The sequence below is a fragment of the Colobus angolensis genome, unplaced genomic scaffold, assembly GCF_000951035.1.
Source record: "Colobus angolensis palliatus isolate OR3802 unplaced genomic scaffold, Cang.pa_1.0 Scaffold71, whole genome shotgun sequence".
In the NCBI taxonomy this organism is placed as follows: Eukaryota; Metazoa; Chordata; class Mammalia; order Primates; family Cercopithecidae; genus Colobus; species Colobus angolensis.
The window spans coordinates 3,094,976-3,118,771 of record NW_012120821.1 but is presented as its reverse complement, the minus strand read 5'-3'; the positions used below and the strand labels follow the sequence as shown (position 1 = coordinate 3,118,771).

The window sequence follows — 23,796 nt, the reverse complement described above, 5'->3', positions numbered from 1 at the left end:
ACACGCATTCACATGTTCCATGCATCACTGTTCACAATAGCAAAGTGATAGAGTCAACTGATAGGTGTCCATTAGTGGTGGATTGGATAAAAAAAATGTGGTACATATACACTACGCAGCCATAAAAAAGTCATTAAAAAAACAACAAAATTGTGTTTTTTTGCAGAACAGAAAAGTAAATGCCCCATGTTCTCATTTGTAAGTGTGAGCCTAACATTGGGTACTCATGAATATAAAGATGGCAGCAAAAGACAATGGGGACTATTAGAGAAGGCAAGGAGGTATGGGATAAGGGTGGAAATACTAACTATTGGGTACTATGATTCGTATGTGACTGATGAGATTATTCCTACTTCAAAGCTCAGCATCATGCAATATATGCAGGTAACAAACCTGCACATGCATCCCTTGAATTTAAAATAAAAGTTGAGAATATAAAATAATAACTACAAGGACTACAAGCAATTACAAGGCCCCCACATTTGGTCTCCCACTTCAAATGCTTATCTCCCCAACCCCCACTTGGCATGACTGAAAGCTTCACTCACTTCTAGTATTTGTTCAAATATTATTTAATCATTGAAGCCTGCCTGATTGCTATTTACTCTTCTATCCAAATTCCACACTTCCTTGCCCAGCTTATTTGTTTCCGTATGTGTTAGTCCGTTTTTATGCTGCTATAAGGAACTGCCCAAGACTGGGTAATTTATAAAGAAAATAGGTTTAATTAACTCACAGTTCAGTATAGCTGGGAAGGCTTCAGTAAACTTACAATCATGGTGAAGCCAAAGGGGAAGCAAGGTACCTTCTTCACAAGGCAAGAAGAGGGAAAACTGCTGAAAGGAGGGGGAAGAGCCACTCATAAAATCATCAGATCTCATGAGAACTCACTATCATGAGAACAGCATAGGAGTAATTGCCCCCATGATTCAATTACATTCACCTGGTCTCTCTCTTGAATTATGGGGATTACAATTCAAGATGAGATTTGGGTGGGGATATGAAACCTAACCATATCACCATAGCTCTAATTTAATTATAAAATCCTATACATAAATGATAAAGGATGAAATAGTTTTAACCCATTAAATTATATTTGCCCATTTGGACAAAAAGATAATTTTATAAGTTCCAATTTATATATTTATGCTTTTTGTTTACTGTGTATTTCTCCCTCCTGAATGCCAAATCCAAAGTGGTAGAAGGTGTTTTATCTCTAGTTCACGGACATATCAAAAGTTTCTAGAACAGCATCTGTCACACACAGGGTTTCAATAAATATTTGTTAGCAAATAAATATACGTTGTCTCCACAGGCCCTATCTGTGATCTGTTGTTCATGATAAGTTATGTAGTATTTATTTACAACCACCAAACACATTTTCATAAACACAGTATTTCAAGGAAAAGTCCAGAAAAGAAATGTATGGTTCTAATCTTTCTGAGTAGAAGATACAAGATACTCTCATGTCAAGAACTATAAGAACTAGCTTTTTAAAGGGTAGGAAAAATCACTGATTTTAGACTTAAAATCAAAAAGTAAATAAATTTTCTTTTTTGCCTTCATGTTTGAGCTACTAAATTCTTTTGTAGAAAAGTTCCTTTCTAGGGTTGTAGCTCTGAATAATTTTTACTGTACACAAAGCTGTAGGAAAGCAAAAAAGGTAAAAGAGTGATAAATAACAGCATTATAGATTTAAACTTGCAGAATTTTATTATATGTGCCGCTGAAGCAAGCACTAAACTTCCAGTGTTTTAAAGAGGTGAAATGATAATCCACTCAATTCTATGATTATTTTATGAGCACAAAGAAAAATACAATGGAACCTATCACTTAACATACATAGAGAGATGCTTTGAAATGGCAGAAGAGAATCAAGCCTAGAATACTAGGTAAGTGTGTCCCTGTATGCTTCCAATCTGTCCTGTGATTAACTCTACCATGCAGTTAATCACATTGTATCTTAATTAATTACTTATTTATTTATGACCCTCTCTAAGCTTTAAGCAATTTGAATGTATTTAGGTATTTAAATACATTAGAGCCTAAAGTATTTAATGTGATACCCCCAGAACCTACTCCCAAATCTCATACATAGTTTGCATTCAATTTAATAAAAATCAATGAATAAGCAAATGAACAGAAAAAAATTTGGAGCCTTTCATGTTATATTCAGATAAAATTATCATGAATCAAGAACATAACTAAGACTATAACTATGGTCCTTAATTTAAAAATTAGGTAGATAACCTAACATAAAACTAATCTAAAAAACATAGTAACTTTCAGATTCCTATACCAAATCATCAAAAATAAAAACAGAAGAAAAAAACTTACCCATTTGACAGTGACAACACAACATATGAAATGATTAAGCAGAACTATAACAGGGAAGATATATGTCTTAATGTGAAGAAAACTAAAGACTTTATTAAGGAACATAAGGGCAGAAAAAATAAAGACAAAGTAAATATTTTTCCTATAAAAATATTGTTAACGTATGATTCCTAAATTTGTGATGCATTTAATATAGGTTTAATCAGAATCTCATCTTTTGTGTGCAACAGGTTAAAGCCACTAAAATTAAGTAGAATAATCAACATGAGAGTTTATAAGATATTATTTAAAAAGGGAATTCTTAGATGGAAATTTTCTGGCAAGAATAAAAAGAAAACAAAATAAAGTTTCTATAATCAAAGCCTTATTGTAGCAATAAATAGTGAAAACAAAATTAAGCTTTCAAAATAAGATCCCAAATATATAGAAATATAATGTAAGATAAAAGTGAATCATCAGTTTAGAAATAAAAGAATTATTCAATAAATTGTGTTGAAATGCTAATTAGCTCTTTTCGAAGAAAATAAAATTACATTCATGCACATGTATGTTTATTGCGGCACTATTCACAATAGCAAAGACTTGGAATCAACCCAAATGTCCATCTGTGACAGACTGGATTAAGAAAATGTGGCACATATACACCATGGAATACTACGCAGCCATAAAAAAGGATGAGTTTGCGTCCTTTGTAGGGACATGGATGCAGCTGGAAACCATCATTCTTAGCAAACTATCACAAGAACAGAAAACCAAACACCGCATGTTCTCACTCATAGGTGGGAACTGAACAATGAGATCACTTGGACTCGGGAAGAGGAACATCACACACTGGGGCCTACCATGGGGAGGGGGAGGGGGAGGGGGGAGGGATTGCATTGGGAGTTATACCTGATATAAATGATGAATTGATGGTTGCTGACGAGTTGATGGGTGCAGCACACCAACATGGCACAAGTATACACATATGTAACAAACCTGCACGCTATGCACATGTACCCTAGAACTTAAAGTATAATAAAAAATAAAAATAAAAGATTCCCAACTTATACAGTAAATTACTATGTATTAAACATAAAAAGAAACTGAATAAAGAATATTATTAAATTATATTATTTAAATATATTAAATTTAAAATGCATTTAAAATGTTTTTGACACTTGGGATAAGAATGACTTCCTAGACAATATGTAACCAAACCAGCAAAAGAATAACTAACTGACAAACAAAACTTTAAAGAGAACTTATGGTTGGAAGAGGACACTTTGCATAAGTCTAGAGACAAAACATTAATTGAGAGAAAAATATGTATAAAATATTGATATACAAGAATTTAAGAAAGAAAAAGGCCAATAAATATAAGAATGTATGTTAACATTTTTTGGTAGTAAGGGAAAATAAGTTTAAAATGTGACAACAATCTTTAGCCATCACATTGACAAAATATTAAATGATCCGTTATATCCAGTACTGAGGATAATATGAATAAATGGCATTTTTATAACAATTAGTAGAAAATGGAATTTGCTTTACAGTAAATAATTTGGCAATATTGATCAAAATATTGAAATTAAAGGCACATATATATGGATATATGTGCATAAAAATAATGTTAATGACAAAATATATTAAGAAATAATTTCATGTTAAAATTTATCTATCATATAAAATATGAAATAGTCATTCAAAAAAGAGGTAGAGTAAGTATACTGATCTAGAAAAGTATCTTTGATATTAGTTACATAACAAACTAGTTAGATTTTATTTGTGTTTTTAAGAATATACATGTATTGATGCACACCACACACACACACACACACACACACACACACATACATGCATACATATATATCTGCCTAAATTATGGAAAAATATGGAATTAAAGGCTATAAGTTCCTAAGTAGTTATTTTAAATCAATAAATCAGGTTCTATTGTTTCTCCCAAATTAATGAGTAGTGCCACCAAATACACTCTCCCCTTGCCTCACGACCACACCAACTCACCAACCCCAGGAAGAAAACGTGTTATTCTAGGTCCTTCTCAGGAAAGAAACAAAAAAGAGAACTATCAAAGCAAAAGATGGGTTATTTCCTTCTGTCTTTTCACCATTGTTCTTTTGTTCTTCCTAGCTGCAGAAAGCCTACCAATATCTTTCTGGTAGACAGTACCAAACTGTATTATTAAACTTTTGCTACTTTTAGCTTTGTCCTTGTTAAAATTATAAAATTTAATCATATCTTCTTGTAAAAGCAAGGTGAAAAACATGTGAAGTTAAATACCTAATGTCCCCATTGCCTTCTTACCTTTGATCCATTGATCCATGAAATCAAAAACTTTCTTGGGAGGTTGAGACAGGACAATGGCGTGAACCCAGGAGGCGGAGCTTGCAGTGAGCTGAGATCAAGCCACTGCACTCCAACCTGGGCAACAGGGCGAGACTCCGTCTCAGGAAAAAAAAAAAAAAAAAAAAACACTTTCTTGTACTCTATCTAGAGGTAAACATTACTATTAATTTTATGTATAGCCTAAATAACTTTTTTTTTTTTGCTAAGTTTGTTTTTTTTTTTTTTGAGGACTGAAATGGAATAAGATAATTTAACCTTTACAGTATGCAAGCGAAAATATTATGACATTAGGGAAAACCATTTTTTTCACGTTTCAACAACTTGAAAATGATTTCTGAAAAGCAAGTAAATAAAAATAAGATTGAATAAAAAACTCAAACTGTAAAATAAAATTAATTTTCTGTCTGCAGACCAGAGCATGAATAAAAGTACACATCAATGATTTTATAATTTGAGATGTGGAAAATTGATTTAGGAGAAAGAAGTAAAATGAGGCTTCATTTATGGTCTATTTTATATGGTTTCCTTGGTAAGGTTAAAGATATAGAACTCTTCAAAACTACATCTAAAATAGGAAACAAATAGCAATTTAAATTGCTTTTAGCACAGAGGGTTTCCCTGTTACTTTCAAAAAGGAGTCTGGAAAATTCCCAAACATATCAGAGCATAGTTTATTTATTTAGATTCAACATAAGGTTAGACATAAGATAGCTAATTTAAAAAAAGAGTAATGTCAGAATCCATTTAAAAAAATTAATTGGTATAGTGGCATGGTTTTAGAAAGAGGATAAAAACAGATAATTATAAAACAGATTTTTTTTGTAATGTCTTTGGTTATAAATTTGAAATTTTTGTAGTTTTTTGATTGATTTTTAATAAAAGAATAAATATTACAAATAAAACAGTATAGCTTGCCAACTTTTAGATTTTTATATTTGTTGATTATTTGCTATGTTTAGCAGGCCAACTTTGTTCCTTAAAACAGAGTTTAGAAAACTACAAACCACCCAGCCAGTTAAGTCTTCACAAGGCTGGTGAATGCCCAGAAATTGTAAATGTTATTTTGTGGCCATTTCTATGTGAGTGCTTTTTGGAGTAAGAGAAAGAATATGTAATTTTTATTATAGTCTATTTAAAAAGTGAACACCGAAGAGACAATATATTGAAATTATAAGTGATTTCTCTATTGTTAAGTTAATTTTCATAGTGCCTGACAGAACATAAGTTAGACGTAGAAAAAAATGCAAATCTTGGTGACATTCACACTTTCTAAGACTCTGGGGTATCTATGCTTCAGATACATTCTTCAAGGCTGCTAAACATTTTGCAACATGGAGGCATTATATTGAGCTTATTAAATTATAAAACATATTAAAGACCTTAAAAGTGGAAGAAAGAAATGGGAATTCATACCTCTGAAGACAGAAACATATATATATTTTCTAAGCCTTGTGATCTTAAATGAGTGTCAAATATTTTAATTGACGAAAGATTGTCTTAGACTATTCACTTCAAAAACTAAGAGACTACAAGTAAGTGAATAGAAAAAGCGAAACAGTCCAGTCTATTCTAGTTATGACAATCTGATGATTTTCAAAATGAATTGTTACTAAGAAATTCCAGAGACAAATATACATTCATAAGCCACCTGCACAGGGTAATAAATTAATTTATAAAATACAGGCATCTGAATTAATACTTAAGTTCAATCCAGCCAAGAGGGCTACTCAGTGCTAGTAAATATGGCTCTTTTCTGGAACAGGTATTCTTTACTCAATGCACTCTATTACATGTACTGGAAAATTATTTTTATAATTATACCCATCTAGGATGACCAAGAGGTGAATGATATCCCTGTACTTAAGCATACTGTACCTATTGTCTTGTTTACCATTATTACCATTACCGTTACCTATTGTACAATCATTAATGATTGTTCTAGAAATCTACCCAAAGGTTAGCCTAGTGGCTAGAACTCTTGATTCTAGCAGTCTTAAAGTTATCTAGGGAAACAAATCACACTTTGACATGAATATTAAAATATATATTAAATTCACTATTTTATAATCATAAACTTTCTGATCTGCCTATTGTAGCTATAGGTTGGAGAGCAGGGTCTATATTAAGTTTACTTCTATATGTCTATTGCATAGCACAATCTCTATTACTTCTTAGTCATTTAATGTTTGTCTAACAAATAAGGAGGAATGTCAAATCTCAGAATACATTGTTTCTGGGAGGAAACAATTTCTACATTTCAGGATTTCAAAATTAAACTAAATTATGTAGCCTTCAATAGGATGTTTCTATTTCAATGCCACATCTTACACAACCAGAGTAAAGGCTCACCTAAAAGATATAGGAAATCTATATACAAAAAGTTCTACCAAACTGTGAGAATCTACCTTTGGCACAAGATGATAATGTTACCTATCTCTCTCTTTCTTTCTCTCTCTCTCTCTTATTCTCTCTCTCTCCATCTCTGTCTGTCTCTCTGTCTATCTATCTATCTATCTATCTATCTATCTATCTATCTATCTATCTATCTATCTATCTATCTATCCATCTAGCTAGCTAGCTACAGTATAATATGGCTTACCGTTATCCTCACCCCCCTAACAGAACATATAGCCTACCCCTTGCTCAGATGTAAGGATATCTATCTATCTGTCTGTCTATCTATCTATCTATCTATCTATCTATCTATCTATCTATCTATCTAATCTATATATCTATATCTATCTACATCTATCTATCTATCTATCTATATGTATCTTTCACTCATACGGACCTGAACTTATGCCTATGACAGCTGAGAACATACAGGATTTTCCCAGAGTTGCAACTAATGGCAACTTCTTTATTGCCCCCACTATACCTCCTCTAGAATTCTGAGCAGCAATTACAGCATTTTATTGTGTTCACTTGTTTATGTTAATATGCTATCTCGACGCAAACTACCAGAGTTTGTGTTCATTGAGCAGGAATTCTGATTTCTGTATCCTGTTCATCTAGCATATAATATATGTCCTATTTATGCTACTTAAACACTATAGGGCAGTGGCTTTGTCTTGTTTACCATTATTACAATTGTATCTAGTTTCCAGAACCCTGTTTAACACACAATGGGCACTGAGTAAATATTCGTGGAATGAACGGTGATCCTCAATGAATATTTACTGAATGAATTAATAGCTAGGGCTATTTCTTGAAACATGGGACTTCAGTTGGCTAAACTATTTTAGTACTGATAGACTTAGATAATGAAATGTTTGAAAATGCAAAAAAAAAACTATAAATTTCATCTGCCTCCTACAGAGTATGAGAACTCACTAACAAGCTTCTGCTTGAACATATCTAGTGATAAGGTATCCATTACCATGTTAGAGAACTTTTGTATTGGGAGAAAATCTGCCTTCATGCAATTTTCACTACTTGGTTATGGTTTATCTAGTACATCTATACATAATAAATTCAAACATGATTATATATAGCATCCTTTAAAATAAGATAACCATTCAGTTCCTCGGTAAAGCTTATGTAAATTAAAATTTTTTGCTTTTAACTTTTTAACTTATAGTTTTTCTTGTCTACGTCAAGTACTTCATGTATCAAAATTTTCTTTAAAATAATCTCACACTACCCATAATACTCCAGAATGTGTGTGATAGGTACAAAGTAGATTTTTCTACTGAATGTGATTTTATCAGTGAACTCAAAATTTACTGTAGTATCTCTCTTCTCTTCTCTTTTTTCTCCATTTCCTTTTTTTTAAAAAAAAATTATCAACAGTAATGTTCATTGTTTTGACTTATATTGTATTCATCATCTGAGAGATGTGGTAGTTAAAAATGCAGGAGGGGTATAGAACACAAGAATTTAAGTCTTAGATTCAGCACCTATCAACAAGATGACCTTTAATAAGTTCACAAAAATGTCTGTTCCCCTGTTTTTCCATCCGTAAAATTGAGAGAATAACAATATCTAGGCTATATTCTTCTTCTTCTTCTTCTTGTTAGGTAATTTGGCTAAGTATAATCTTCTAGGCAGAGTACTTGACTTCAGACTTGAAGACATTTTCCCCATAGTCTTCTGGTATTGCTGATGAGAAATCTCTTGGCTCTTCAATTCTTTTCCCTTGATTATGATCCATTCTTTCAGCAACTTCTATCTTCAAAAATTTAGACTTCTCTGTTTATCTTTAGAGTTCTAGAAGTGTATTTTTTATTTTGATTAAAATATATGTTTTTCTTTAATTAGTGTCATAAATCTAGGTTTTAGCAATGAATAAGTATAAGCCCCATTTAAAAGACATTTAAGACTTAGAATACATTTAAGAACACACAAAGATCCACATATTTCACTCTACTGCACTTAAAACCACTTTAACTAGGCTATATCTTGCTAGAATAACTATAATTCCACAGAATATCTCTTATGACTTTCTTTTCATATCAAATTTTAAGTGCTGGTTTCTTTGCACAGATTTTCTTTCTTGGAAATTTCATTTCTGGAAATGCATGTGACAACTCCACACTAATGGAGATTTTCTGCCTCAAAGAGTTGTCTGAAATCACTCCAGTGAGAAATGATGGAGCTGAAACTGGAATTTAGATCTGTTGGTAAAGGCCAGGATTCTCACTTAAAACCCTGCCCATATGTGAATTACTCTCTTGAAGCTCATTCTTCCTTTCCTTTCATGGCAATCATTTATCATATTTTAGTAATCACTTTCTCAGTATCTCCAGAGTCATTTTTCAGTTTTTTTTACTCTTTCTTTTCACTCCTCCTTTGGGCCTCCACCTTCATCATTATATTCTTACATTCAATTAATCTATTTAATATTTGAAGAAATATCAAACATTCTGTCATGCTCCTTAGTCATAAGGGTCATTCATAGTATAGAATAGAAGAAAGATACTGATCATTTGAATAAAGTAAAAGACTCTGTACACAGGGATTTATCAATTATGACGTTTGCATTTTAGCTTCAAAAATCTTTTTCCTCTCAGTCCTTTGCATATTTAACTACCATGGAATATCTTTACTTAGTCATTTGGTTCTCAAGTTTGGATGGCTATCATCAGCATTTTATTACAAAATTAAGCCAAAAATCTAGACACTTAAAAAATTATTCCTTCATTGCTACCCACACAAAAGATATTACTGAAATTACTTGAAAATAATACATTTTAAAAAGCAAGTTTATTTGAATATTTTCAACTGGGCAACTGAATGCCACACAGTATGATTATTGACTCATGGAAATTGTTTTGAAAAAAGAAAATTGTGATTTTTTTCCTTGAGCTCTTTCAATATATAACTCTTAGTCAAGGCTTATTGTAGGTTACTTTTGGTAACAGCTAAAATCTCTTTTTAAACTCTTTTTTAAAAAACCGATTATAACTAGATTTTTTTTTCAACATTACAAAGAAGTTAAATGAAGCTGAAGAGATTCTACAGAACTTGTCAAGATGCCAAAGAATCTCCTAGAGAATGATACGCAGGAACCATGACTACAGTTTTAGTTACAATGATAGGATAGGTTTTCATAGTTCATCGATAAAGGATAAAATAGCGTCTCTCCTCCATACTCTTGATGGAAATTAATTAGGAAACTAAGCACTGCAACTGATAAATAAAAAAAAAAAATGCTTCCAATTTGGGGAGTCCCCAAAATAGATGACTTTCAAGATACATTTTGGAAATCATATAAAACACTAAAATGCTTACAAACTGAACTATTTATAGATAGTTTTGGAAAGGAAAACTAACCAAAAGAAAGGGAAAAGGAGAGAAAAATATGACAGTACATGATTTATACATGTTAGCATCTGTTATCGCCAACTAAATATTAAAAGGATGAAAAGTTCACCCAACAGTAGCTACTTTATTTTACTTATTTTAAAAGAATGTTCATTGCAGCATTATTTTTTAAATTTGTTTTTTAGCAAAAGCATGCTTGTATTTCCTTTTAATTGCCCTATTTCCCAACTTGGTCTCATAGAATCCAATGGAGAAAGAAACTTGCTCTAATAACATTCTCCTGGTTTGCCTACAAAAGTGTTTCTGTGTCAAACTTTTTCCATTCACTGAAGAAAACAGTTTACAATGCATCTTAAGGAAAGCACGCTCACATTTGCCTTTTATTGCTAGCTTTCTATCTCATTTTTTAAAATTATGAATTTAGGGGGTACTTTTAAAAGTATATCATGAACTCTCATAACTGAGGCCTTATGGGCTAATTAGAACAATGGCTTACAAATTTATCTTTTGATGTATATTTATTCACTGGACAAAATAATCCCAGTTATCTATATTACTATGATAATAGAAATTATGTGTTAAATGTACAATACCTTTCTCACTTATACATATGGTTACAAAGTCCATAGCATTCACACTTAGAATTTCCCTCTTGAAAACTACTTAGATAAAACAGTGAAGCAACCATTGACTTATTTCACTTTTCAGTTGAAATCTTAGATGTGTTGAATGTGAAAATTTAAATAAATCATATGTGGTCTACTGCTATTCTTCATTTCATAGATGAAACTGTGTTCAGAGAGGTTAAAGACCCCTTGCCACATGAAATCATGTCTCCAGGCTTCTAAGCCTGCCCTCTGCCCCTACAGCACACATCTCTTCAACTCTGAGAGCTTGATGAGAGTTCTGGAGCCAATTACAATGATCGCAAATATTCTCCAAAACAAAACATGTTTATTTAAAATAAAACATCTCTTGGGATAGATAACATGCTCTTTACTAAGCAGCTTGCCTATTTAGTTGAAAGGAAAACTTGCATACAATGATAAAAGGTTATTTCAGAAAACTACTAGTAAATCTGTTTTTACTTCTGTAATATTATGATGTACTTGTCTACCTAAATATCTTCTATAAAATGCTGTAATATATTCAAAGAATAAGCCATTATGACACAACATATATAAGAAATAATTCATCCAGTAGTATGTTTATGTTCATGTCAAACATTTAAGAATCTAAGGGAACAGGGTAAAAACAAAAAAAAAAAAAAGAGAGAGAGAGAGAGGAAACTTTAATCCTAAAAAAGTACTAAGAGTCAAAAAATTCTAATAAGATTAATATTACTTAGCATACTTTAATCCAATCTCTATTTTCTGGGAGAAAATATACATGTTCTATATGCTGGTGTGGCAAAAAGAAATTCACTCTAGCTTTACACATATGTTTATAATAATAATTCATTTTAGCAGTGATACAAGTAGTTATAAAGGCATGTTTCTATCTTCATAGTGATTGTATTTTACTTTTGAATTCTATACAGAATTACATTTATAATAAGGTAATGTTAAAAGTACATTTATTTGAAACAAGCTGCATGGTATGAGTACCATGTCCCAGACCTTTATAAGTGTCTATATCTTAATCAACATATTTTAGCTCAAATCATCCACTACCCGTACATTTAATCCATGAATGATACCTGAGCATTTGATTTTTCTACCAGAATGATTTAAAAATTTTACCGAAAGGTATTACAACCCAGTTTTGTTCCTGTTAAATTTGAGATTTGTGATTGGTGATACTCTCCTCTTTCTCTCTCTCTCCTCTCTCTCTCTCCTCTCTCTCTCTCTCTCTCTCTCTCTCTCTCTCTCTCTCTCTCTCACACACACACACACACACAGCCAAGACATTCATGTGGCCATACATTTTCAATTACTGATGGACAACCAATTAAAAGAAAACACTCAAACCTGGTTCAAATTAAATATACACGGTTATTTTTCACTTGGATACTATACATTTTTAATGCTGATAGATTTGTTTTTAGCCAGATTTACAATCTTTCTTGATGCAAAACACTGGTTTGTTCCAGAAAGTTACCAAAAACCAGGAAAGGGGTAAAGCAATAGCAGTAGGTAGAAAAGCATCACACATATCATGCTGTTTAACAACAAGTTTCTCAAATAACTTTGTTTTTAAAATGCAGAATCATCCAGAAAGTTCATCAGTGGCATTCATTCAGCAGATTTACTGGCAAAGTCATTTCTACTCCCCCTCACTCCCTCCCAGTAAGTCAACCTTCACTAGTTCACTAGTTTATACTCTGCTTGAAGTCAAAAACAACTGAACCAACCTCATGCTTCAAAAATCTGTTACTTTCCTTCCGTCTGAGAATGAATAGATCTAATCAGAAAATAAAACGATGGTAAATACCAAATATGTGTTAGGAAATGCAAATTACTTAACGTAGAATAATTTTTAAAAGAAAGAGGAATAAGGGGAAAGGAGTAGATAGCAAAAAATAGTTTTAAGCCCCTGAATTTACTCACCAGTTTCCCAAATGCAGGGTCAGTAACAAGAAGACCAACCTCACCCCTCTACTTTGACTCCGCAGAAGAAAAGGGGAGAAGAGAAAAGCTTTCAAAGGACCCATCAGAATCGCTTTTTCTATGCGTGTGCTGCACTAGCTCAATTCTCCCAGCCAGGACTTTTCCTCCCACCTCAACAGCAGCTGGCTGAGTACAAGAAGGGAGAGTGTGGAAAGGCAGTGCACCTCCCGACCAGGTAGGATGCGACTCCCATCAGAATTGAGCCAGCGAGCCAATCAGGCCAAGAGAATGCTGGCATAAATTATCTTAAAAAGAGTTGAGCCAATCGGTAGCCCAAGGAGGCGGGGTTCTCCTACTAGAAATTGAGCCCAGTAGGGAAAAGGGCTCCGTTTTTCTAAAAGAAAAACAAACCTTTTCTCCCTTGCCGCTGCGGAGAAACGTTTGAGTGGCCTTGACAGAATCCCTCCCTAGGAAGAGGCTGCTTTCTCCTTCCCTTCTGCTCTTCCTCTTGTCTGACTATTACGGGACCACTGCCTCTTTCCTCTCCCGCGTTCGAATTCTAAATCTGTCTTCCAAGAGAGACCCCTAGGAAGCAGGCAGTGCCTAATTGGTTTTCCCCAGGTTCGTGAGGATTCTGTTAATTTGTGTTAATCATCTTGTTAATTTTGTGGGTGGGGCGGTGTCTCCTTTCTCTTTGCAGATCCAGCACCTGGCAGGATGCCCGGCACAAATGAGCACTCAGGAGATGTTGAATATATAATTGAATGAATGAACGAATGAATGAGCAGGCTCCGTGCATTCCTGGTTACCACATTTGCTCGCTCCATCCCCCTTCCACCGCCTTAATAGTGAGAGAGGATTTGCAGTCTTCTCCCGCCGGGCACCGAAAGAAGACGCTAATGAATGATGCCAGGCAAGAACTATCTCATCTTACAAACACAAAAACAAAAGTCTGATTTTATAAAGGTTGTCTTGGCCATAGGAGCTGTAGACCTATTAGATGGGCAATGCTCTTTTGCATCTGTTAAGCCCCAGTGTTTGGTACCTAACTTCAGAGGCTCTGCTTTGAGTTCCTAGCAGAGCCCGACAGTTGCCGTGGTAACCAGAAAGCCTCTGGCAGCTGGAACAACTGTACAGGCGAAGACGCCGGAGGTGGTGGAAGCAGGCGCTTTCTCTGCCCAGCCATCTTCTGTCTTAAAATGCCTTCCCAAGAACCTGCTTCCCACGGAAGCCTCCTGGGGTTGGAGTCTTTAGCTGTTAATCCACCCCACAACTACCTGGAATTAGCCAGATTCTGGTTTGAACTGCAAATTACCACCCAGTTACCTGAGCATATTTGTCTGCCTCAAACGGTTCAAGCCAGAAGCAACAGGGATTGTGCACGGCCGTAAGGTAACTGTTGCTGCACTATCTACTGAAATCACTTAAAGAAACTGGATAGGGGTAATGAGGTTACTGATTCTTGTTCTCACCCGAAATAACAAATGGTGCACTGCTAGGCATTTCTCCCCATCTTTGATTGATTCTCCACCCTTTTAGTCTCCTGGGTAATGCACATTGACCATCCTTGTTTTTCTTCTCACACTACACATTAATTAGGCAGTATTTTTCTCTTCTACAAAGCATGTTAGTCAAGGTAGCCCATATCAAATAGTTTATAAAACAGCAAAGTTTAATTATAATAGATTTTAGGTTGAATAAATTTACGTAAAATGTGATGGCAATATAAATTTGAGGGTTTTTTTTTCTTTTACTGGTTCAGTTAAGAATGTGCTTTGGATAGCTATTTAACTGTTTCATTGAATGTACACACTAATTCACTGATCTGATTGGATAGAGAACTAGGAATTAATTCATTAGAAGTATGCCGTGAATAACAAATACTTGTCTGATTACTCTTTGCATTTTGCTAACATTGGGTAAGGTTTGTAAACATTGATGGGAATATGATACTTTATAATATTGCATGCAACAGTAGCTGTAATCCTTCCATCAATAATTTTTAACAAGATTTTGCTCTTTAATTTTACATATACAACTGAAAGACACTGAGAACAGTTAAAAGAAATTAATGAGGAATGGAAAGAAGGATATCTCCTTGGGTAGTAAGAATTTCCCTGTTTATTTTTGTAAAAGATTTTTAAAAACTGGAGAGAATTTCCTGTATTCTCCAAAATTCAGGTTTTTGCAAGTTTTATGCTGAAACTTGCAACTTGATTCATTCATTTATTTCAAGTACTTTTATGTAATTATTTATATATTTCTTCCTTTTTATAATATGTGTTATGGGAAATGGATCCTATTCTGCTGTAATTATAATTTCGTATGGACTATTATATGTAAAGGGAGTTTGAATCCTGCAGAACCTGGCAAAAAGAAACGATAGTGTTAGATACCACCCATGTGTTGACCCTGACAGTCTGTCCCATTTGATTTGATAAGCCAGGTGTACGTGTGGTGGGGAGGAATGTGGGGAAAGATACATACTGTCAATTCTGAATAAAGCAAATAAGGTCCATCATATTCATCAAACAAACTAGTGTCTTAGAGGGGCACACTCATTGACTCATGGAGAAATAAGATCAGGTGTCTTACAGAATTCTAAGTTAGAATACTAGAAGTTGCTCTAAGTAAGGAAGTGAAGAAAGCTCTCTCTCTTCCATTATGATAGTGGTTTTCAAGTGGTAACAACTTGATCCCATGAGACTTTTCTCAATGTCTAGAGATATTTTCAGTTAACACAATCTGGGGGTAAAGGTAGCTACTAGTGTTGAGTGGGTAGAGGCTAGTGTTGCTGCTATATGTACTAAAATGCAAAAGAACACCATCCCACAGCAAAGAATTGCAGAGCTCAAACAGACAATAGCACCAAGGCTGAGAAGCCCTGACTTATGAGTGAAGAGAATAGTAAACAGAGTGTACTGAAACTGAAGATTTCCTTATATTGTCATCAAAGTCACCATTTCCCTCCTCCTTCTTTGAATCACAGTCATTATCCACTAGGCTTATATCTAGTTATAATGACTATCAACACAGTGCACAACAATTTTTCCCCCAAATTTGTTCAGAGATCATCTTAAAATAAAATGTTTGGGGTACCTCTTTAAAATGCAGATTCATGGGCTTCTTCATTAAATATAGGTTTTAGCAAGAAATTCTGGAGATTTTTTTGTGCACCCACGTTTGAGGACAAAGGTTCTACCATCATCTCACAAAATAACCAGCGAGACAGAGACCTGATCATATATGTTCAACCATGACCTTAGTAAAGCAGGGTTTCAGCATGATTCCTCTGTCCATTGTTCTTTAATTAATTCAAAACTATTTATTAAGAAACTATTATGTCAAGAACTAGGCCCGGAATTAGAAATACAATGGTGAACAAGTCTGACTGCCTTGGTTTCTTTGTCTATAAAAAAAGAGGATAATAATTCTGCTTAGTTTATAAAGTTTTTTAAAGGATTAAATGAATTAATACACAGATATCACTTGAAACAGTGCCCGGATAATTAAAATTACTCAAAATTTTAGTACTGTTACCTCACTGATGGTCGGTTTCAAACCTAATTATTCACTCCAGTCTCTAGTACAGCACCTGGTACAGAAGAGTTAATTTGTAAAATGTACAGTCTATTAGAAAGAAATGAGATAATTAGGAGACACTGTTGTGCTCACCCTACCTTCAACATTATCTTGATATTTGCTTTCTCCAGAACAAGGAGAAATTTTGAGCTGTATTCTACCTCTCCTGATACACTTTTCTTCAGATGACCAAAACTCTATACTTCAACCAATGCATCAGTTTCAGGTTCCTAAACTTATCCCTCAAAATCATCCATTTTTGTCTTGTCACAAGCTATTCCTTAGGAGACCTTTCCCCCTTCATCATCTGTTTAATCCCTTTTCATTCTTTCTGATTAATTTTATGAGCCTTTTTTTTCAAAGAACGCTTTACTGATTGTTCATTGCTCACTAGTCTGCATTACAGAGATGTCCTATATATAATAATGTTTAATAATTTTGAGCATTAGCTATGTGTTCTCAGGCATTGTTCACCAGTTCTAGGTTATGGGTGCACATTGTTATCTGTCCTCCTAAAGTAAATGCTTTATTTCTGCATCATGGAATATATTACATTTTTGGGAACTATCTGTATTTCTACCTAAACTTCCAGTTCTGTTTTAAAATTTTATATAGTAAGGATTGATACTGCTTATCAGATCTGGTATTATGTCATGTGCTTAACAGCATATATGCATATTTGATTAGTACCTCTCTCTAGACAGAATGTAGCTCTATGAAGGTAGGCCCTTAATTTGTTTTTATCACCTGTGTATTCCTTTCATACGAAGCAGTGGCTAGAGGGTAATAGGCAGTCAATAAATATTTGTAGAATGAATATAGATTCAATGCATAATGTACTGAACAAGCAAATGAATAACTTTAACATATATGTCATATATATATGTTATATATATATATGAGCTATGAAGGGATCTCTGTTCCTGTGTAGTGGTGTCTAGTGTTCAGATCCAAGTAGACAAATTCCAGATTTTGATACTTGATTTATTCCTTCCCATGAGACCATGAGGAGCAATTATTTTTCTGATCCACTGCTTGTCAAGACCAAAATCAACAAACCCTGCCACTTCAGTTTATATAATCAGATTATTTTTTATAATGAAACAGAGGTGATGACCAGCACAAATACATTTTAAAAGACTGAAAGCTTGCAGTCTTTCTTTGCCAACCTATTCAATCTCCTTAATCCTGTACCTGGCCTCCAGAGTGCTGCCAAGATATAGTCCAGAAGTTAGTCCTTGATGTCAGATAGGAATGGATCTCTGGCTTCTAATTTAAAGACCAATGTTGTTTTAGCTTTTCTGTTTCTGTATTATAATTTCTGAATCTGAACTTTCATTACTGATTATCTCTACTCTTTCTTATATCTTCTGTGTTTTCCTTTTACTTGATTTTCCCACAAACATGTAACTGTGCTCTCGTGTCTAATATTAAAGTACACATATACACCAAGTTTTCCTTTTCCCTTCTCAGCCATCCCTGCCTTTTTAAAGCCATCCTTCTCTGTTCACCAGCCACTCACTCACTAAACTCTCTGATCTCGCTTTTGCCCCGTGACACTAATGCCTGCATGTTGCTAATCCAGTAGAAGTTTCCAACGCTCACCTGTGTGATCGCTCATCTGCATTTGATCATTCCCTCTTTCTCAAAATATTCCTGGATGTTATCATATTATCTTTTCCCATTCATCTTTTGCTAATTCTTTCTAGGCTTTTTAACATGCTTTTTCTGCCTTGCCTCAACACTTTGGAGTTCCACAAATATTAGTTTGACCTCTTTTCTTTTTGCATCACACTATCATCATTGGCAATCTCATCTATTATTGAATATTTATGTATTATTAAAAGAATTTAAAAATATCTCCTTAAATCATATTGCAAGTCAAAGAAGTTTTATTGGGCTTCAGACACATAAATCTAAATAACACCAGCTAGCTAGTCCAACTAGAGACCTTACAGTTTTTTCTTTTCCCTTGACATATATGTCGTCTAATTATCACAAGCTTTTTTTAAAATATTTCCAAATCTTATCTTCAAACTATCCAGTGTAAATAGATTGTGTAACCATAGGTTCATACATAAAGTGACCTTGGTTCAAAACCAAGATCTTCTATTTGCTTATTTTTTCAATGCCTTAGTTCTCATGTGGTTACTGTAAAAATTACATTAGTTAGTTTATATAAAACATGTAAAAGAGGGCCTAGCACATACTAAGTGCTCAGTTAATCTTAGCAAGTATTACTACTGCTATTATCAATATTCAACTTCCTTCTAGCTCTACTGCCAATTAATCTAAGTGGCCATCAAACCACTGCAGTCACCTTCCATTTCTGATCTTGTCTACCTTTTACTTATTATTTATATAACTACTAGATTGCCCTTAAAAAAGATGAAAACCTACAATTCTGTCCATTTTAAACCATTCAATTACTTCCTATTCTAGTTAGAACAAAATGCAGTACTATTATCATGGCCCGTGAGATGCTGAAGCTTCTGGCCCCTACGTCTCTCTCCTACTCCATCTTTACAGTTCTCTCCTCTTCTCAATGTGTTCCAGCCAGAATGACTTCCCTTTAGACCCTCAATTGCCATGCCTCATTTTCACTCAATGGTTTTGTAGATGATTTTTCTATATCATAATCACTTCACCTCACCTTTCACCCTTCCTAAGCTATTTCTTTGTCCTATTTCCATTCTCAGCTTAACTAGCCCATCCTTAAAGAAATCTCAGTTCTCCAATTTAAATTAACTCCACCATTATAACATTTAATAGCACTCAGCACTTTTCCTTCCTGATATTTGATGTATTTTAAAATTAACTGATTCATTTAATTCAAGAGATAGTCATTGAGCACCTGGGTTTCAAGCACTCTTCTATGTACTAAGGATGCCATAAATGCAAAAAGCAAACAGATTTTTATGCTCTCATAAAGAGCATTCTATTGCATTCTGTTGAAATTTCTGTGATATAAATTTTAGTTTTATTCTTAAAAATATTTTTACAACCAGTCTAATTTTTGTCTCTTTTCTAAACTGTAACTCATTGACGGCCAGTGATTATTGTTTCTTTCTTTATTTACACTATCCCTAGTCTAGAATAGTCTCCATCACAGCCATTTATTGAATGAATAAATGAAGAAAGGGATGAACTGAAACATTTCTACATTACTATCTCTATAATTTGGGTATTATATTCCATTTCTGTATACTCAAGCTTCTTTCCTATAAAAAGCTAGGATATTAATATGAAATGTGCAGAATTGAGGTAATATTATTATATAATTTAAAAAATTGTCTACCAAATAACTGTCCCCAATAAATGGTAGGGAGGTGGAGTCAGGAGGGTAAACCCCTGGGAGCATCATGAATCATGCGGTTATGCTATCTTTGCAAAAAGAAGAAATGCAGAGTCAAGTAACATAAATTTATATCCTGCTTACACTAATTATTTTTGTGATCTTTGGCAAATCCTATCTCTCTGAACTTTAAATTTCTCAATTACAAAATGAAGTTAATGATTATTTTTATCATTACAGACGAGTATGAAGATAAAATAAAATAATTTTAATGCAAGTCCTTGTAAACTATTGTGATGTGGAAATACAGTTGTTAATATTATTGCTATTACTTTTTGATGATCACTACAAAATGACAGGAAACAGAGAAGGCATAATAAAGAAACACAAAATACCAAGAGTTAACAATTACATAGTCCTTGTAGTTTGCTACATATCATATATCTTAATTGATTTGGATAACTTTGCTTATTTAAATCCTACAACAATCCTATCAGGCAGTCACCAGTAGTTTTCCTTTATTTTGTAAATAAGGAAACTGAAGAGAAGAGGTTTAGTAAGCTTCCCAGGTCACAAAGCAACTATATAATTAAGGTGAAATTTGAACCTAGAGAGTCAGGTTTCAGAGCCCAGGTTTCGAACTGCTACGTGAAAGTGTACTGAACAGCAGATGAGTCATGATATCTGCTTTAAAATAAATTGTTGATATTTCTGCCAAGGCCACCTTTTCCCCCTCAGATAAACCAACTTGGCTATTTCAGTGACCACATACCAGGGTATCATTGTTGTGAAAACCTTTCATATTTCACTTTAAAGGGCCATGCCATAAAAATGTCAAAAGTGTGAAGAGTTTTTAAAGAATGGTCCTCATGCAGCCATGTTTCAAGAGAATATAATCCTGTTTAAGATATGAGACACTTACAGGAAAGAAGTCCAGCACTGGGAGATTTATTGTAGCCTGACATTTAATGAAAACTCTAAAGGTTTTGATGGAGCTTTATTATATCAATTACTCACTTACCTCATATGTAGCCTAATATATTTTATTTTAAAAATGCCTTGCTTGCAGAACTGGCATTGAAATAATATCCCCCAGGGCATCTTTGAATGGGTCCCATCCACTACCTAACTCCCCAATCATCCAATTTATAGCCTGTGATGTGTCTATTTATGTGGCTTTGGCTAGCAACTAAAGAATAATATAATTTCCTATGGTCATAAGTATACAGAGAGAAAGAGAATCTTCTTATACTTGCATATTTTTCCCCTCATTTGTCTCACTGTAGCTTCCGGTCCACTAAAATACTCAGCCACTACATATAAAAACCACCAAATTATTTAGAGCCCCATGAGGAGGTACCATGCACACCAAGAGAACTGTCAATGTTTATTGATAGAAATCTGTGGAGCCCATATGGGAATGAGTTCTAAGTCAGTTGAATCAGATTGAAAAGACTATAAATGTGTTAAAGTGATTGGTACACTAAGCAAAGATTCTGAATTCAATATATTAAATCAAGAAGCTAAAGAGTGTTTCTGACACTTTGCTTCACTAGCTGACTAAACCTTTACTCAAAGGTAATCTATAATAATGAAGTTGAAATGTCCTTAGATCTGCAAAACAGTTACCAAAGTTTTAGGAAAAAATGGTGGTTAGAGTGGGTTTGTCATGTAAGACCTGTTAGCCCCACTAATGCATTTATGAGGCAAACTCCAGCAGATTTAAAGAACTCTATGGTGGCTATTACGTAAAGGCCAGGGATGATAGTAGGAAATAGTATGATCAAACTGGATTCCTGAAATTCAATGGGAACAGTGGGATCTTGGGAATTCCCTGTATTCAATGGGCATAAGATTCCAGAATGGCAGGGGCCAATTGGCAAGAATAATAAGAAATAAAATGAGCACCATCTTAAGAGTTAATGTGAGCACTAAATTTAATATTACCGTATTGGACAGAAGAACCCTAGCAATGGACAGTGAAGTTTGATGTGAAAATATCCTTGGTGTTAGTGTTATAGATCAAATGTTTGTATCCCTCCAAAATTCATATGTGCAAATCCTAACTCCCAATGTGATGTTAAAAGAAGGTGAGGGATTTGGTAGGTAATATATCATAAAAATAGATCCCCTGTGAATAGAATTAGTGTTCTTACAAGAAGAAACATGAAAGTGATTTTTCTCTTGGTGACGTGAGAATACAACTAGAAGATCACCATCTGCAATCCAGGAAGAGTGCCCTCACCAGACACCAGATATGTTGGCCCCTTTATTCTTGGACTTCCCAGACTCCAGATCTGTGAGAAATAAACTTTTGTTTAATCTGCTCAGTGTATGTTATTCTATCATAGCAGTATGTAACTAAGAGAGTTAGCTAATTTATTATGTTGTCCTCAGAACTGAAGTAGGTGATTGTTCTACAAAGTCTTATTGATGTGTATAGGCAGAGGGGCAATAGATCTGATAATGAGAGATGTGATTTCAAGTACCACCGTGATGTCCAAACCACCTATCCAATTTTAGTTGTGGACCAATTTATGGACCCAGAGTATCTTAATAAAGGAGAGTGTGGGTTCCTTTAAGTAATGATGTGTCTACACAATCAAAGAATTGTACTGAAAATCTACTTCCTAGTCTTCCTCCAAGAAATTCTGCCACTATTTATTAGAGTGACTGGATATTTTAGAAAGGGAATAACCAGTCTTTTAGGGACTGTAATGCCCTGGCACAAGCTAACAGAAATGTCTGGGTACTCAAAATGCCACTGTGGTCTAGTTGTCATAGTAAGGGCCTATGAATATCAGGTGATAATTGTGATTATGGTTAGGTCCACAGGAGGCCTATGTCTCTCTGCACATATCCTGTGGCTTTATCCTAATTAAAAATGTGCAGTGGTAAGAAACATAGAAACTGGCAGAACACAAAAGGTTTTTTGACCTGTGGAGACAAAACCAAGTAAAAGCCATAGTAACTACTGTCACCTACCAACACAATAAGAAAAACCTAAGACCACATGTTTGCCTCATCTAGGACTTGAAAGGTGAAGGAGTGGTATTTCTCATCAAATGTACATTCAGTTTTCTTATTTGTTTTGTATGGAAGGCAGATGGATACAAGAAAATGATGGTGGATTAATAAAAAATGTAATTAGGTAATGATTTCACTTGTAGCTGCTAACCCAGATGTGGTTTTATTGCTGCAGTTAATTAACAATTCCCTGACACCTGGTATGTAGCAACCATTTAGTGACAACATCCATTAGAAGAAGTCTACTTTCAGCTGAGAGAGTTAACAATACACTGCCAACTGACATGCCTCAGTGCTAAATCAAACATCCAGCCCCATGACATAATCTAGACTAAAGGTACGTTCATTGGCTTTCTGTTTTATAAAACATCATGCTGTTCCATTACAGGGATGACACCATGCTGATTGGATCTGGTGAACATGAAGAATGATATACTCTAGAACTTTCATAAGACACATACATACAGGGTAGAAAAAGAATCTCATAAAAACATCAGAGGCCTGGTACCTCACGATATTTCTAGGGTTTCAATGGTCTGCACATGTCTAGATATACCTGTGAAGTTGAAGGGCGATTTGCTGCATCAAGCTCTTCCTATCATTAAGGAAGAAGCTTATCTCTTTCAATTTTGGAGGCAGTATATAATTTATCTAGGTTTATTACTCCAACCCATTTCCAAGTACGCTTAAACTCTGTTTTTCATTAGACTTTTATTCTTTTTATTAGGACTCAGAAAAAAAGAAAGCTTGCAATAAGTTCAGACTACTGCACAAGCTTCTCTCTCACTTGGGCCACAGGATACTGAAGATTCAATTATGTTTGGCATGATTGTAGCAGATAGGGTTACTGTATGCCCCTTTGGGGAAGATTCCTATTGATAAATTACAAAATAT

General features: G+C 34.1%; 1 protein-coding gene across 2 annotated transcripts in view; it reads right to left on the bottom strand.

Annotated features, from left to right (window-relative positions):
• GABRG1 (gamma-aminobutyric acid (GABA) A receptor, gamma 1) overlaps positions 1-13,274 on the bottom strand; it is a 94,446-nt gene extending 81,172 nt beyond the window's left edge. For both annotated transcript variants that reach the window (XM_011927346.1, XM_011927347.1), the window contains exon 1: positions 12,999-13,274. In XM_011927346.1, coding sequence (XP_011782736.1) covers positions 12,999-13,102 — 104 coding nt within the window. In that variant the 5' untranslated portion in view covers positions 13,103-13,274. The remainder of the gene's footprint in view (positions 1-12,998) is intronic.
• Between the last annotated feature and the right edge of the window lie 10,522 nt (positions 13,275-23,796).